Below are 15065 nucleotides of genomic sequence, written 5' to 3'. Positions count from 1 at the left end.
TATGTTTCTCGGCTGGCCTGGGAACGCCTTGGGATTCCCCCGGAGGAGCTGGCCCAAGTGGCTGGGGAGAGGGAAGTCTGGGTCTCCCTGCTTAGGCTGCTGCCCCCGCGACCCGAGCCCGGATAAGCGGAAGACAATGGATGAATGGATGGATGGATGGATGGATGGATGGATGGATGGATAAGCCACAGCAGAGGTGCAGCACGGCTCACAAACACTGATCCTCTGACCCTCGTTCTGTCACTGGGATAAAAACAAACTTCACAGCTGTCCTCCTGTCCTCCTACAGCAGGACAGAGTGTGTGTCCTCTGATCAGTCACCCCGTCACACTCTCAGACTGTTTGATGAAAAAGGACCAGAGCAAAATCTGAACCACAACAGAACACTATCCAAATCTGTTCTCATACACACAGTACACCTGACACCAGATTTACAGATTTAAACATCTAAACAGATTTAGAACAACCTCCAATGTTGCATAGAAAACGATCACTATTGGTGACTTAGGTTTAAACCAGTGGTGTCCAGTCGTGGTCCTGGGGGGCCTCTCTCCTGCATGTTTTTGATGTTTCTCTGCTCTTCAGTCGTCTTCAAGCTCTGCAGGAGCCTGTTAATCACTCTCTCACTCAATTCAGGTGTGTCAAAGCAAAAAGACAACTAAGAGCCTCCAGGACCAGGACTGGACCCCCAGTTTAAAACAAATACAGCTCATTCTGACCAGGAGCTTTATGAAACCACTGATATTAAAGCATAATGACCAATGCTTTAAATATATTCCAACAGGCTATAAGACAAAATCAGTGAGTGAGCTATGATGTTTTTTAGGAAAAGTTAAACTCCTAGTGAATTAGATGTCTAAAATTTAAACTCTATATTCTTTACAGTCATTTTTGATATCTTGAATATACCTAACATCTTGCCCCGCCCTAATTCCTGGTGTTTAAAATGAGTGTTTTTTTGTTACACGTTATGAATATTCCTTTATGAAGTGGCTTTCTGACACCACCTGTGTGTGTGTGTTCTTACCTCTTCAGGACACAGCTCATGTGTGCAGGACATGAAGTGCGCGCAGAGCAGAGGGAAGCAGATGGAGTGTCGGCTTTGGGAGGGGAGCTCCAAGCACTGCTGGAACATTTTCTCAAATGCACGGCTGTAGAAACTGCTCACATAAAAAAAAGAAAACACAGAAGGAGATGGTTACAGGAAGAAAACAAACCCAAAGGTAAATGAGCCTGTATGAAGTTCAGGAGTCTCTGTGTCTCACCAGAAGATGGACAAGTCGGACGTCTCTACCAGCATCTCCACCAGAGAGTCCACCATCTTTGTGTGGAAGATGATGGTGTTCATCATTTTACCGAGCTCCTTGTGATCAGCGATTCCGAGGCTGGCTTTAGAAACACTGGTGTAGGCCTGCACAGAGGAAAACAGGAAGCGTGAAGCCAGGACCTCACCAAGCTGCGGCTGTGGGAGGCCAGTTGGAGACATAACATTGTGAGAAAACACATCTGTGTGTTGCAGGAATGTCTGACAAGCTCTGGTGGAATGTGTGCCAAAATTCTGCAGGTGTTTGTGATTCTGTTGCATGAATATGTTGGAAATGTCCTGCACCATTCGTGCATTAACTATAACTGTCAGGGGAACAGAGAGTGTTGCTCAGCAGTAGCACAACTGTTATGTGTCCCAACTGAGAAATCTGGACCACATAAATACAAACAGGTTTGTAAATAATCGAAAGTTTCAATCCAAACCTGAAGAAGCTGTTAATAATAATAATAATGAAGCCTTTTATCAGTTTATACCTGCAGTCTGAACCAGTCCAGTCTCATGCCTCTGAAATCAAACACTTCTCCATCTTCAACTGGAAAAAATCCACAAAAGTTTACTCAACATTACAAACGATCTACTGACAAAGTGTAGTAAGTAGTAAGTGTATGTAAAAAAACTGGATTGTTCTTATTACCGTCTCATTGTTTTAATCTTTACCTTGTTTGACACTGAGGGAGGTCATGGTGTTGACGAACGAAGACATGATTATAGATTCATCCTCTGGACATACTGACAGGTTCTGTTTAATAAAAACAGGAAGGACACAAACAAAAGCGGAAAGCGTTTCAGAGAAGTGCCCAGGAGGGAGCAGAGGGTCAACTCATTTCTGATCCGCTACATTTTCATTTACAATTACATTTTAATTTAATCACAAATGCTGAGATAAAATCTAAGGCTCTGTTTGATTTATTTTCAAACAGATTGCAAAGAACACTATGGACACAACTGACCATGAGCAGCTTGTTTAAAGACACAAAAGTGTTCAAACATGCAGAAAGTTATAAAACTACCACACCAAATGGGTCACCCTGACACTTGTTATGCATACACTTTAAAGACTGACACTTAAGATCAAATATTGTACATTTATAATTTTTTAAGACTGCACATTATGAAACCTACACAAAACAGGTTTTGTTTGGCAAATTCTGAAATTTAGAATTGCTTATTTTCTCTGTAAATCCAGAAAAATGATTGATAAAAGCATCTAGACAAGATTTAGTTTTAGCAGAGATTCCTTAGATGTGACCTGATTTGACATATTTTCACCCTTAGTTTGACTGTGCTGTACAACAGGGACATTCTGTGGGCATTTTATTTACCTGCACCATCTCATTCAGAACCACAGCGTCGAAGCCAGACAGGTACTGGACGTAGTACCTCTGCATCACAGGACCGTATTTCCTGACATGAGCTCTGAGCTCCTCCATGTAGAAGATCAGCTCTGCTATGTGTCTGCAGAAATCACACCGGAGCTTAAAACTCCAGCAGCCTGATAACGATGGGCACTTGTATTCTCACATCTGTGCACGTGAAGGTGGAAACCTGCGTTTGTGCTTACTTGTCAATGAAATCGTCTGTGCTTTTCTTCTGGATGTTGTCGGCGTGTCGGAGCAGCCAGATAATTTCGTCCCGGGCGAACGACAACGCCATGAACACAAATAATGCCTACAGGGTCACAGACAGACAGGAGAAAAATTAATCTTAAACAAAGCAGGAGGCAGTCTGGATTAAATACACATGATATTTAAGTTCATTTAAGATGCCTGCCACAGCCAGCTGAGCCTAAAAAACCAAAAAGACGTAATTAAGGTGGAATCTAATCTCAGTTTTTTAAGGAGGGTCTGAAAGTGATGCACGTTACATTTAAATCTCTAAGAGGCCACACAGGTGCACAGTAGTAAGTGATAGTTGACCTTGTTACCACGTTTAAACCAGGCTCCTTATACAAGTTCCAATTAGACTCAAAGTTTCAGGTTTCTGAGTTTTGGGCTATCTTATGTCAATTCTGCAACATTACAGAAAACATCTGGACAAGCATTTATTTTCTGCATGTTCCAAATATGAATAAAAAACACAACAGACTATAAACAAAAACAGATGAGAACAACATTTCTATAAAACAAACAAACAAAAAGAAAACAAACATTTAAGGGGCAGTTCAGGGATGTTGAAGTGGGGTTGTGTGGATACGTTGTAGCTCTCTGAATGACCTCAGAGTTTAATTCAAACAGTCCTAACAGTGTTGACCAAATCAATGCTGTCTCAGAATAACTCCAGTCTTGTTTGTCTCTGTGTGTCCCTGTGATGGACGGGAGACCTGTCCAGGATGGGTGGATGTTTTCGGGTTGAGCTGACATTTGACTGAAGAGTTACACCCAGTACACTCTGTGAAGAATAATCTGGATTTATACAGCATCTTTTTAAACTCAGCGAGGATACAAAGTGCTTCTTATTCACTCACTGTCAAGCCAGGTGATGCCTTTAGGTTTCAATCTTATATAAACAAATATATATACCCTCAGGAAATACAAACCAGGTAAAATGTAGACTTCTAAAGCAGCTTTATAAAATGTATTGGTGCCAACAATCAGTCGGGCAGTTTCTTTTTATTGGGTTTGTGTTTTCACAATAATGGAACAAAAAAAACAAAACAGCTTTTTTTGTTTTGTTTTCTTTAAATTAAATTCATGCACATCAAACTGCTTTAACTCCTAAAGCTCTGCAACACGTTGCCACCACAGCTCCCAGGGAAACAGTACAGATCATATTTTAGAGCCTGGGTTTTGTTCAGTATTACCTTTGGACCAAGGAGCCCAGGCTGGTCGGCTAAAACTGTAGCCAGCTCCTTCAGGGCTGATCGCAGGAACTTGCGTCTCTCTCTGTGCATGGAGCCCCTGCAGAACGTCAGACAGAAGGAGGTTGTCAGAGCGAAGATTAGAACACAAGCAACGTTACTGAACTGCATTTTGACACTTTCAGGACAATCCTAAAGAGGACACAAAATAAGCAGAGGATGACTGACGGCAGAACAATGAGAACGAAGATGAAAGGGAAAGACGGCATAAGTAATAAGGATAAAAGCTGAGATGAGACAAAGACGGGAGGATAAAACGGCGTAAAGAAGGTGATATTTCAGAGCTAGACTCCCCAAGAGAGACGCGGCAGGGGGGAGGAATAGCTAAAGTGACAGGTTAAAAAACGGGAAGTCAAAAAAAGAATGGGAACGTAAATTAATAATACAGAAATGGAGGCAGTGGTGAGGAAAAAGATCCTGAAATGTCTTTTTTTCATGATTAAGGTGCAAAAGGTATAAGAGATTAATTAAATTTTCAGTTAGTATTCCTTTCATCATACCCTAACAAAAATAAATTTTACACTTACGCATGAGACAGCGCCTGTTCTTTGCACTCCCTGATGTCATTGATGCGTTTGTTGTATCTACAAAGTGCAAAAAGAAAGCAGGAGATAAATATCCCATCCAACTTTTTGACAGCATGGAACTCTGTGTGAAGACGTGATGATGCTCCTACCCTCTGATGTTCACAAACAGGTCCTCTGCAGCCTTGTGGATGTGGAAGACTTCGTCCCTGAACAGACAGAGGCAGGTGGAGCTCTGCAGAGCCAGCTTCCACAGAGACAAGGCCGCTTGGTCGCTGTTCAGCACCGCGTGGCACAGAATGAAGCCAACTGCACGCACAACAGAGAGGAAACTGAGACGAACTCTTTCAACTTAGTTACACTGGTGCACCTAACTTTTTCAGATGGGTGTACGGGCAGACACATTCTTCACAGGTCTTTGACCATCAATCACACGCTGAGGTTCTGCATTAGTTTGGGTGCCAATCATAAGAAAAACTGTCAGACTGAAAGTCTTCGGAGGACCCAGTTAACCTCACAGTCCATTTCAGAACCACGTCCTCAGACTGAAGGCCTTTGCATACTAATGAGAAGTCCCAAAGTCTGCACTTATTCACGTGGTTGCATGACAAAAATTGGATCATTTTGTTCGTGTAGCAGCTTCGTCCGCCCCTGCGCAACACAAGGCCCTGGCTGAACTTTTTCTCAAAGGGGTTTGTGCCAAGTGACTGGTCAGAAGTTGTTTATGCAGACAAGCCAGCGAGTTTTAATGCTTCTACTGCTCGGCTCCAGCAAAACTTCTAAACCCATGAACTTAAAAAGACCGTGCAGAGACACAGGCGGCTCTGCGTGGATGGGACCGTCTCAGTTGGTTTATGGAAGTCGATGTATGTGAAATGGGGTAATACTATGTCTGGTTTGTTTAATGTTGGTAACGGAGTCAGGCAGGGAAGTATACTGTCCCCTTACCTCTTTAACATCTATATGGATGAATTGTCAAAGCTTTTAAATTGTTGTAAAACAGGCTGTATAGTTGGTGACCGCATAATCAATCACCTAATGTATGCAGATGATTTGGTAGTTCTATGTCCGCACAGTGCAGGCCTTCAACAATTATTAAGGGTCTGTTCCCAATATGGTTATGACTTTGACATTAAGTATAGAAGAGCAACATTATGAGTGTTAGAAGGCAGGCAGATAAGCATCTGATAACCCCTGACTTCTCTTTATCTGGCATTGTCCTCAACAGATGCAATGAAATTAAATATTTGGGACATTACATAACTGATGACCTGTCTGATGATTGTGACATTCGTAGGCAGTATTGTATGATATATGCACAAGCTAATCTGCTGATCAGAAAACGTGGTATGTGCTCATCCTCTGTAAAGATAGCTCTTTTTAAAGCCTCGTGTACTCCGTTGCACACAGCCCATTTGTGGCGATGATACAAACGGAGCAGCATGCAGAAACTTTACGTAGCATACAATGATGGTATGAGGTTACTGCTCAGACTGTCTACATGGAGTAGTGCTAGCCAACTGTAAATAATGCTGTGCCCACATGTGCAGCTGTGCTCAGGAATCTTATGTACAAATACATGTGGATTATCTGTGTCATGCAAGAATATAATTGTAATTTTAGCAAATCCTGCACTGAGTACAATCAGATTTACTTCAAGATTGTGGAACCACTGGCCTCATCATTTATTTGTGACTCAGTGAACAATATTCATGTGTTTTTAGAAACTATTATCCTATTTATCTTTTTGTTTGTTTTATCTTTTTATTATGGAGCTTTTATGTGTCTGGAATAAAGAAGAAAATATATAAACAAACATGTCTGGTTGGGATAAGGGAAGCTAAATTCTGTACAAGGACAGTATAGTTGAGAAGCCGGCAGGAAGAGACATGTTTTAACGCTGTAGGAGGAAGGAGGAGCTTCCTGGGAGTTCTGAGACAAGTGTCTAGTGGACTATGAAAGGTGTGTGTGAAAACCATGTGACCGACTGACTCTCTCTCTGAGTCAGTCGGTCAGTCTCTCAGGATTGGAGACAAGGGACAGCCCTGGCAGAGTCCAACCTGCAGCATGAACAAGCTGGACTTTGTGCAGAGGATGTGCTGCAGAATGCCTCAGGGATCCCATTCACAAGCCTTCTCCAGATCCACAACATGCAGACTGCAGAGTCAAACTCTCGTGACCTCTTAGTGACCCCACACACTGTTTGACAATCAGTCACAGCCTACCTTCCAACACCCGGGAGTAAACTTTCCTGGGGAGGCTGAGAATAGTTGGATTATATTCTCTGGTGCCCTTTATAAATGGAGACCACCACCCTGGTCTGCCATGCCACAAATGGTGTCCAGGTACTCCATTTGACTTTAAAGATGTCAGCCCCTTAATGTTCAGAGGCTTTGGCATCTCAAGGTCAATGTCATCCACCACTGGCACCCTACGACCAGGGAGTTTTGTTTTTTAAACTACCTTGGTGACCTCTGCCATGATAACGGACACATTTTCCTCAGACTCTGCCTCCTCAAATGTGGATATGGTGCCTAGATCAAAGAAATCCTCAAAGTGCTCCTTCCTCTGTCTGACAATATCCCCAGTCCTGTTCAGCAGTTCCACACCCAAACCCAAGAACAGCCTGGGACAGAACCCACTTTCCCTCTCTGAGTCACCAAACGGTTTGACAGAACCTCCTAGAGGCCAACAAATAGTCCTTCCTTGTGGCCTCTCTGAACTCCTCCCATGCCTGGGTTTATGCTGCTGCAACCACAGAAACCACAGCCCTCACAGTAAATTAGCAACTTAAAATCCTTATAGTAAGTTGGTAAAATAAACATTACATTATTTTGTAATTGTAAAATTTTGTCAAATTGATTACAAAAGCCTATTTTAATGTCTCAAGTCCAGACTCACCACTGCAGGGCTTGCTGCTTCAGATTAGATAACAATCTGCTCCCTCTAACTGATCCATTTTTGCCTCATATTCACAAAGCAAACAGCACTAATTCTGCTGGTGCAAACATGCCCATCTAGTTCAGCAGGTGTGGACAATGCACTTGTTTTCCGTTGGAATACAGGTGTCCTCGGTGCACAATAAGAACACATCAGGCACAAATGGACACGTTTTCTCACTTATTTTCACAGAGATGCTCCTTAAATTGCACACGTCTTTTTACTTTATCAAGCAATTGTGAACAAGTGACACGTGGGCCTTCATTGATCATCTCTGCCTTTGCTGTTCACTTTAAAAATAACTGATAAAAAGCCTTTTGGATCACGGGACATATGCTGCCCTTCCTCACTTTTTTCTTCAGATGCAACTAAAGCAGGAGGTGGGACATTTTTAATACTTAATGTAAGTTGCAAACTGCACTAAGTTTTGAGAAGCAGATGCTTAATGCCCTGCCAGGGCATGCATATTATCTCATTTAAACATGAGCAAACAGCACCAGGACAGAAAGAAGCTGCGCCAAGACAAAGACGCAAGGCTTACTTTGAGAGGGCTGATGTAGACTGAGGAGCAAAATTCTGAATTCCACCTGCAGAAAACTTGCAAACCATTTGTAAATCTGGGCCTCAGTTGTTTCTTTTTTCCTTTCTCACATTGTTTTCACCTTTTAATAGATTTTGGGTGGATGCCCCTCCCTTCACTTCGTCCCTCCAGGCTGGAAATGGAGATCCTGCAGTTAGTCCTTAGGTTTGGTGCAGTCTGAAATGCTGGAGGGAGAGGTCTACTCTAGTGGCCACATGTGTCCCGACACAAAACGTGTTTCTTTGAGATGCTGTCTGTATTTAGTGCCTGAAGTCTGAAAGCTGACACTCGGACAATAAAAGAACTGTTACTGACTGCACTCTTTGCAGTAAATGTAGTGTATCACATTGACCGTCTTTGCCTAACTCTGTAGCTGTTGATCACATTTTTCCCCATGTGTGACCAGAGTCAGTTATACTCCCTGGGGTAGGAGAGGCAGACAGACTTCCACCGACAACGTAAACTCTCGTCATCTCGCTGAGACATCTAACATTGTTAAGCTTGTTGTAACGGGTTGCATGACTGCAAAACCTGATTTCAAACACATAAGTGGTCTCTCTGTAGAGTAGGAGTCCCCAAACGGTACACTACAATCTGGATGTGGACCCACAGGATGTTCCATCAGGACCCAGCCTGCTTTCCTGCAGGGTGGCTCAAAAACCCATTTTACAGGCTAAAAATTCCTAATTCAGAGGGTCCTAAGCAGTGGCATGACATAAAATACATTTCTTTATGTTTTTAATGGCTGAATTTTAATGAAGACCACTGCCCTAGAGGACCAGATTCACTGCTTATTTCCCCTCTGATCGGCCCCGGCCTTCAGAGCCAGAGAGGAAAAGGCGAGATTTGTTAGGCAAGGGGAAAAATAGTCACATTCAACATAATTTTTGTTGCATTTGTGACCAAACTGGTTGCACTCTGGAGCTCTGTATCAGCTTTGAGTTTAGGTACTGCAATACTTACACACAATCCACTTCTCCATTGTGTCCAGAGACAGGTATTCACAAGGCATCTGGAGACACAAACAGAATGAAGACTTGTCAGAGAGGGCTCTTTAAGAGCTGTCAGTGGGATTGTTCTGGTACTCACGGTGTCTGACTGAGCTGGGTTGAGCATTGTGGAGGGAGCAGAGATCAGAGAGAGCAGCTGGGCGTTCCTCCACTGGTCGGCAGACAGATTCCTCCTGGGATAAACCACCTGAAGGCTGATCAAAGCGTCCGACAGGGACTGCAGGAGAGGAGGGACGAACGGAAACGTTACTGAATAAGCAGAACACTGAAGGGAAATGTTAGTCAAAATAAACAATAACTAGATTTCTGACACCGAATGGATATGACGGGGAATTCAAGCAATTTCCAAGTTAAAATTTAACATTTTTTCAGATGCAAATTTTCAGGTTTTTCCGTTAGGTTTGGGATTATTTAAGTTTGATTAATTTTCATTTTTATAAACAGGAACCACTTTATCCACCTTCATTTTATCAGGAAATATTCCTGTAAAAAGATTTAATACATCCAGTGTCAATGACTGCTTTCATGAGGTTACTGTAATCCAATTATTCTTTATTTTTAAACTTCCCACCTGGACTTCCTGACACCACAGAACATCACTTTCACAAACACCAAGAAACACGGAATTTCTATCCTAAGCAAACTTTACCATATTGTGCTGAACATTTAATTTATTTTGCCAAATTTGGACCTTCATTAACAAAATGATTATTAAACTCATTTCTTATTTTCTCAGTGTTTTCCATTTTCTTGTTATCTGTATAAAGGTACGATGGAAAATCCTCCTCACTGCTTTCTAATCCCCTCATTGATAACACTCCAAACAGCTCTTCTGTTATTATGTTGACAGGAATCCTGTTTCCTGTGGTCTTATAATAGCTGTTAAACAGTTTTCATACTTTTTTTTCTTTTCCATGGTTCCATAGTATATAAGTTTCTTATACAGTTAATGTTTACTTTTTACAAGCCTTTTCTGAATATTTTGTTGTCCATGTTTTCACTTTTTGTCTAAGTTGTGTTAGGAGACACTGTAACACTGAGACTATACCATTAATCCTAATGTGGCTGATTGTCTAAATACCAGACTGATGAAGATGTTAATGATTCCTGTCTCATGTCTGTAAACACCTTTTGTATCCACAGTCTTCATACCTTTCCGTGTGGAACAAACTCCTCCATCATCTTCTTCAGCGGGTTCTCATAATCCACGATCATCTGGCCCAGCCGGGGGTATTCCCTGTCACTACAGCACAAAAAGCAGCTCGGTTACCATGGAGACCACCTCTACTGCCAGACTTCTCTGTTCAAATCTGATGCCACATCAGTCAAACCTGAACAAATTTTAAATAAAAATCTTCATTTAATATATCCAAGACAGCACAAATGATCGTTTTTGGTTATTTTAACCTCATAAAAAGGAAGAAGTGTTGTGGATTAAGGACTCATGTCAACACTGGAAACAATTTGCTGCTTCATAAGAGGCTGTGCTCACTGTACGGCAACCATATGACATAACTAATAATATAGTTATATGTCACTGACAAATCCATATAGCAACTACAATCTACTTATCTTCCAGTTTTATTGTAGTTTTAAAATATTTAAACCTGTAGTTTTGGTTTTCCTGTATTTGCAGGAACCTCTGTATGAGATTAAACATGACTGAGTTGTTCTGAAGCATCTCGTGATGTTCAGCTAACAATGTCATCATTTACAGTTTGTATTAGGACACAATAAATAAATTAATCAAATATATTTATTTATGTGGATAAAGTTAAAAAGGCAAACGACTTACTTTTCTTACATTTATGTCATAGCTCCCATTCAGAGCTCTTTAACCTAAGAAGTGAGTACATATATTTATATAACACCTATGTGTTGTGTGTGGATAGTTTATGAAAGTCCCAGCTTATTTTTGTGTGCACTGCTTCTCAAACTGCAGCCGACCCCACATTTAGGATTCATTGTTTGGGAGTACACTTTTAGACTAGTTTTTTAATTAATATTATTTCTCATTAGCATGGTTTTAAGACGTTGACAGGGTTTCTGTCAGAGGACGGCTCCAGTGCTCCTGAAACGGGCCGGGGACGCCTGCAGCCACTCTGTGATAGTTGTGATAGAAAGTCGTCACAAACCTTTCCAACATGTTTAAACTGGCACATCCAGTACTACACAAAAGGCTAATCTTGTAAAACAGTAAAACTAAAAAAAGTCAACATTTTATTGATCAAAAAGGCTTTTCATACATCTGGAATAAATGCTGATTGTAATTAATGCCAACTACTGAATGCAGCCAACTACGGCGTCACGTTTCATGCTTTCTGAGAGCGTCTTTTTCTTTTAGTTTGTTTTTCATCCAAGGTGTTACTTTTTTAAATTACTCTTTGAATCACCTGGCTCCATGTGTCATCTCATGGGCGTAGTTGTACAGTCCTATGATGGCTTTCCTCTCCTCGATGCGAGACAGAATTATCATCAGAGTAGTGTAAGTCACCACCAGGTCCAGGTAGTTCTTGGTCAGGTCAAAGTTCACCGTCTGTCGGGGAACAAAGTGTTTAATGTGATTCTGAGCTGAGGAGAAGCGGTGAAAAGAGGAAATGTAAAGATGTTGAGGCGTGCTCAGTATACAGTCCTCTGTGCAAATATACATCAGATTTCTAGAGAAGCCAGGAGCAAAGCGTTTTTGATCCTGACGAGTGGCCAAAAACAAAATCCTGACGTTGCTTACAATATCAAAGAAGACTTGGCAGGCATCGATTGTGTTCAGCAGCTCACACACATGGTCCTGTTGATACAGGAGGTAACAGAAACATTGATTACGATTTATAGCATAACATTCTTCCCAGAAGTGTGCGTCTGACTGCGTTGGTTCCCCACCTTGAATTCCATGACATCCACAAAGGTGAAATAGTAGAGAGCCAGGTTCTTCAGAATCTCAGACTTCTCTTTCTGCAGCTGAGCCAGCTGTTGCTGTAAAAACACCACGGCACAAAACACATATTTACAATAAGTTTACAGGATCCTTTTTGTGCCTGGAAATCTCCTTTCCATGTGAGTTACTCTGCTTTAAAAGTTTGCCTTTTGGTGGTGAACAATAATGCTTTTATAAGCTCTGGCTGAGTAAAACTATTCTGGCAGTACTTTTCTTTTACATGACACCAGGAGAAATATATGCATATTTATACTCCAAGCCTCCACAAAAATTCTAATTACAGAATTTCCCTCCAGGCTTCAGCAGAGATTATTAGAACTTGCTTCACTTTAATTAAAGTATCTCTTATTTTTGACTAAATGAACAGCAGAATGATAGAAACCAGATTCTGCTGCTGAATAATTCAGCAGCGCTCAAATCTCTCCCCAGCTTATAGAATCAGTTTCAAGAAAAGCCCTGAAACATCCCATTCTATTTGAATTTTAAAGGATTTTGCAATACTGAAAGGACACTTGATATCAAGGAGATAAAAACCCAGCTTGTTACGTTAAAAAAATGTAGCCTGTAGCATAAATAATTTCAGAAAGAATCTGAATTCAGTGAACAGTGCAGTCAGATTGTGTTTTGATCGACTCTTTTTCTCTCAAACTTCATTTGCTCAGCTTCAGAGTGGACAAAGTGCCGTATTAACCCAGCCTGAATTCTGTTCTGTTTTTAAATAAATCCACGACAGGGACAGAGGCCGCAGGAGGGCGGGGAACACAGCCTGTCCGAGTGGTTCAGGTGGTAGGGACTAGATTTCACCAGAGGCCATCATGTGGACTGCAGCTCGACAATGGTTCATGAGACAGTTTTCAGCTCAAAGAGAAATCTTGTGAGATCTTATGGCACAAGATTTCTACATATAAAGAGCATTCCAGCTGGCTGCAGTGGGCTGGTTGTAGCTGCTGCTGCTGCTGCTGTGAACCCACCTGCTGAGGTCATTACTAGCAACCATTGTGTTCCCGGCCAAAAATGACTGTGTCAATATAAATGCATGATAATACGTAGATCATCACCTAATAGTAAAACAGATCTTTTAATCAACTTGTTTTCTTATCAACAGAACAAATTTAAATCTTCTGTTTGTTTTTTATGGCCTGTAGGCCTCACTGATCTGAGCTACAACAAGTTTACAGAAACATCCTATTTATCACACGTGTCAAAGGTCATTAGGGACATTTTAGTTTCTCAGTTAAAACTGACTAGAATGACTTGTTTAGTAAAAAAAAAGATACAGTCCCAAAATTACAGCTTTAACTTTATGATATATGATAAAATTACTGTCTAAACAGTGTAAAAATAAATCCTCCTCCTCTGACTGGACTCTAACTGAACCTCAGAAGGACGTAGGATTTTTCCACGTCAGCCGTCTCTCAGTCTGGATTCTGACTCTATCTGAGGGGGAAAGACTGATTCCCACCGGTGTTGCTGTAGAAGCTAAAAAGGAAAGTGTCCATCTGGTGAAAACAATATAATACAGCAGTGGTTTTGTTCCACAGAAACCTTCTAAAAACAGTCAAATTTGACCCGAATCCAAAAGGAGGGTGACGTATGAACAGGCCTGGTCAATACACACTTATTTAAAAAGTGGCAAATATTGGCTACCTCTAATTCTAACAATGAAGTAAAAAATGAGCTAGAAGAACCTTTTTGTGGTTTTAGTTGTGGATTTGATGCAGAAAAAGGAGTTTAGCTTTGATGAGGAGCTGCATCCATCAGGGGAAACAAAGCAATGTCAGCACTAAAGCATGCACATTTAACCCTGCTCCAGTGCTGTGTGAGGTCAAGATCAGGACTAAAGCCTAAAACAGAGTTAAGCATCAGAAAAAGAGGAAACAAAGTCCAAAAAATGACAAGTGGAGGAAGTGTGACAAACTGCTGCTGATCCAAGGAGCTGAAACCTTGATTTTTTTATCTCAAGTCCAGCAAAAGTTAAAAACTATAACAAATAACATTGCTTAGATTGAAACAAAATAAATAATTTTAAGTCAGACACATCCTCAGACATGTCCAGTTAATCATCCGATATCAACTACAAAATCTGGTAAAGTAAGGAAAAGAGGTCTCCTTATTCCAGCCAATCAGTCTGTCATCCAACCACAATCCAGCTGGTCAGAACGTCATCCAACGGTCACACAGTCACTCAGTGGATGAAGGAGAGGTGAGGAAGCAGAGCAAAGCAAAACACCTCAAATCGGCTTCAAAAAACAGGTACAAAAAATAACTGAAGGTACATCAACAGAAATTCAGAACTTAGATACAAAAAAAAAAACTTACCAAAAAGCACAAGTCCGGAATAAGCCAAGTTTAGCATGCAGAACACAAACAAACACAGAAACAAAGCAGAAAACAACATAAGAGACAATCATTGCACGGTTATACTGAATAAAGCAGTTAGCTTCACACACACATAAACACACACTTTTACATGGAAACAAAACTGCCTGCTAAATGATGAACACATGGGCCAGGAAACACAAGCTAACAGGTAGAGCTGAGGGAAATATGATGAGGAATAAACTGATTACAGGGTTCCTACACATAACTCCATACTTTTACAGACTCTCATTTTCAAAATTCTACTTGATGTTGTCTGAATGTTTTTATAGTTGTGCTTTTATTCTAGTTAACTTATGGTAAAAATATATAGGAAAAGGAAAATCCTTTGCCTGCTTTCTGGCTGGAAAAGCTGTGATTTGGTAACACGTGGTAAATGATCTGCAGGTACACAGCAGGGGTGTGACGGTGCACGGATTGCAGGGGTGTGACGGTGCACGGATTGCAGGGGTGTGACGGTGCACGGGTTGCAGGGGTGTGACGGTGCACGGGTTGCAGGGGTGTGACGGTGCACGG

At 41.3% G+C, this 15065-nt stretch overlaps 1 protein-coding gene across 8 annotated transcripts in view; it reads right to left on the bottom strand.

Annotated features, from left to right (window-relative positions):
• The window catches only part of nckap1 (NCK-associated protein 1), a 64387-nt gene that overhangs the window by 18562 nt on the left and 30760 nt on the right, over positions 1-15065 (bottom strand). For 4 of the 8 annotated variants that reach the window (XM_037973417.1, XM_017435616.3, XM_037973419.1 and 1 more), the window contains 15 exons: positions 12116-12208; positions 11967-12023; positions 11632-11774; positions 10391-10481; positions 9318-9455; positions 9192-9240; positions 4861-5017; positions 4712-4768; positions 4128-4224; positions 2889-2995; positions 2650-2782; positions 1985-2066; positions 1801-1859; positions 1266-1411; positions 1028-1160 (listed from right to left, as the gene is read on the bottom strand). In XM_037973417.1, the coding sequence (XP_037829345.1) occupies positions 1028-1160; positions 1266-1411; positions 1801-1859; positions 1985-2066; positions 2650-2782; positions 2889-2995; positions 4128-4224; positions 4712-4768; positions 4861-5017; positions 9192-9240; positions 9318-9455; positions 10391-10481; positions 11632-11774; positions 11967-12023; positions 12116-12208 (1542 nt within the window). The remainder of the gene's footprint in view (positions 1-1027; positions 1161-1265; positions 1412-1800; positions 1860-1984; positions 2067-2649; positions 2783-2888; positions 2996-4127; positions 4225-4711; positions 4769-4860; positions 5018-9191; positions 9241-9317; positions 9456-10390; positions 10482-11631; positions 11775-11966; positions 12024-12115; positions 12209-15065) is intronic. The other 4 variants (XM_037973418.1, XM_017435617.3, XM_037973420.1 and 1 more) reach the window with 1 other exon arrangement.

Source organism: Kryptolebias marmoratus, linkage group LG22, assembly GCF_001649575.2.
Source record: "Kryptolebias marmoratus isolate JLee-2015 linkage group LG22, ASM164957v2, whole genome shotgun sequence".
NCBI lineage: Eukaryota > Metazoa > Chordata > Actinopteri > Cyprinodontiformes > Rivulidae > Kryptolebias > Kryptolebias marmoratus.
This window is presented reverse-complemented; position numbering and strand designations above follow the sequence as displayed.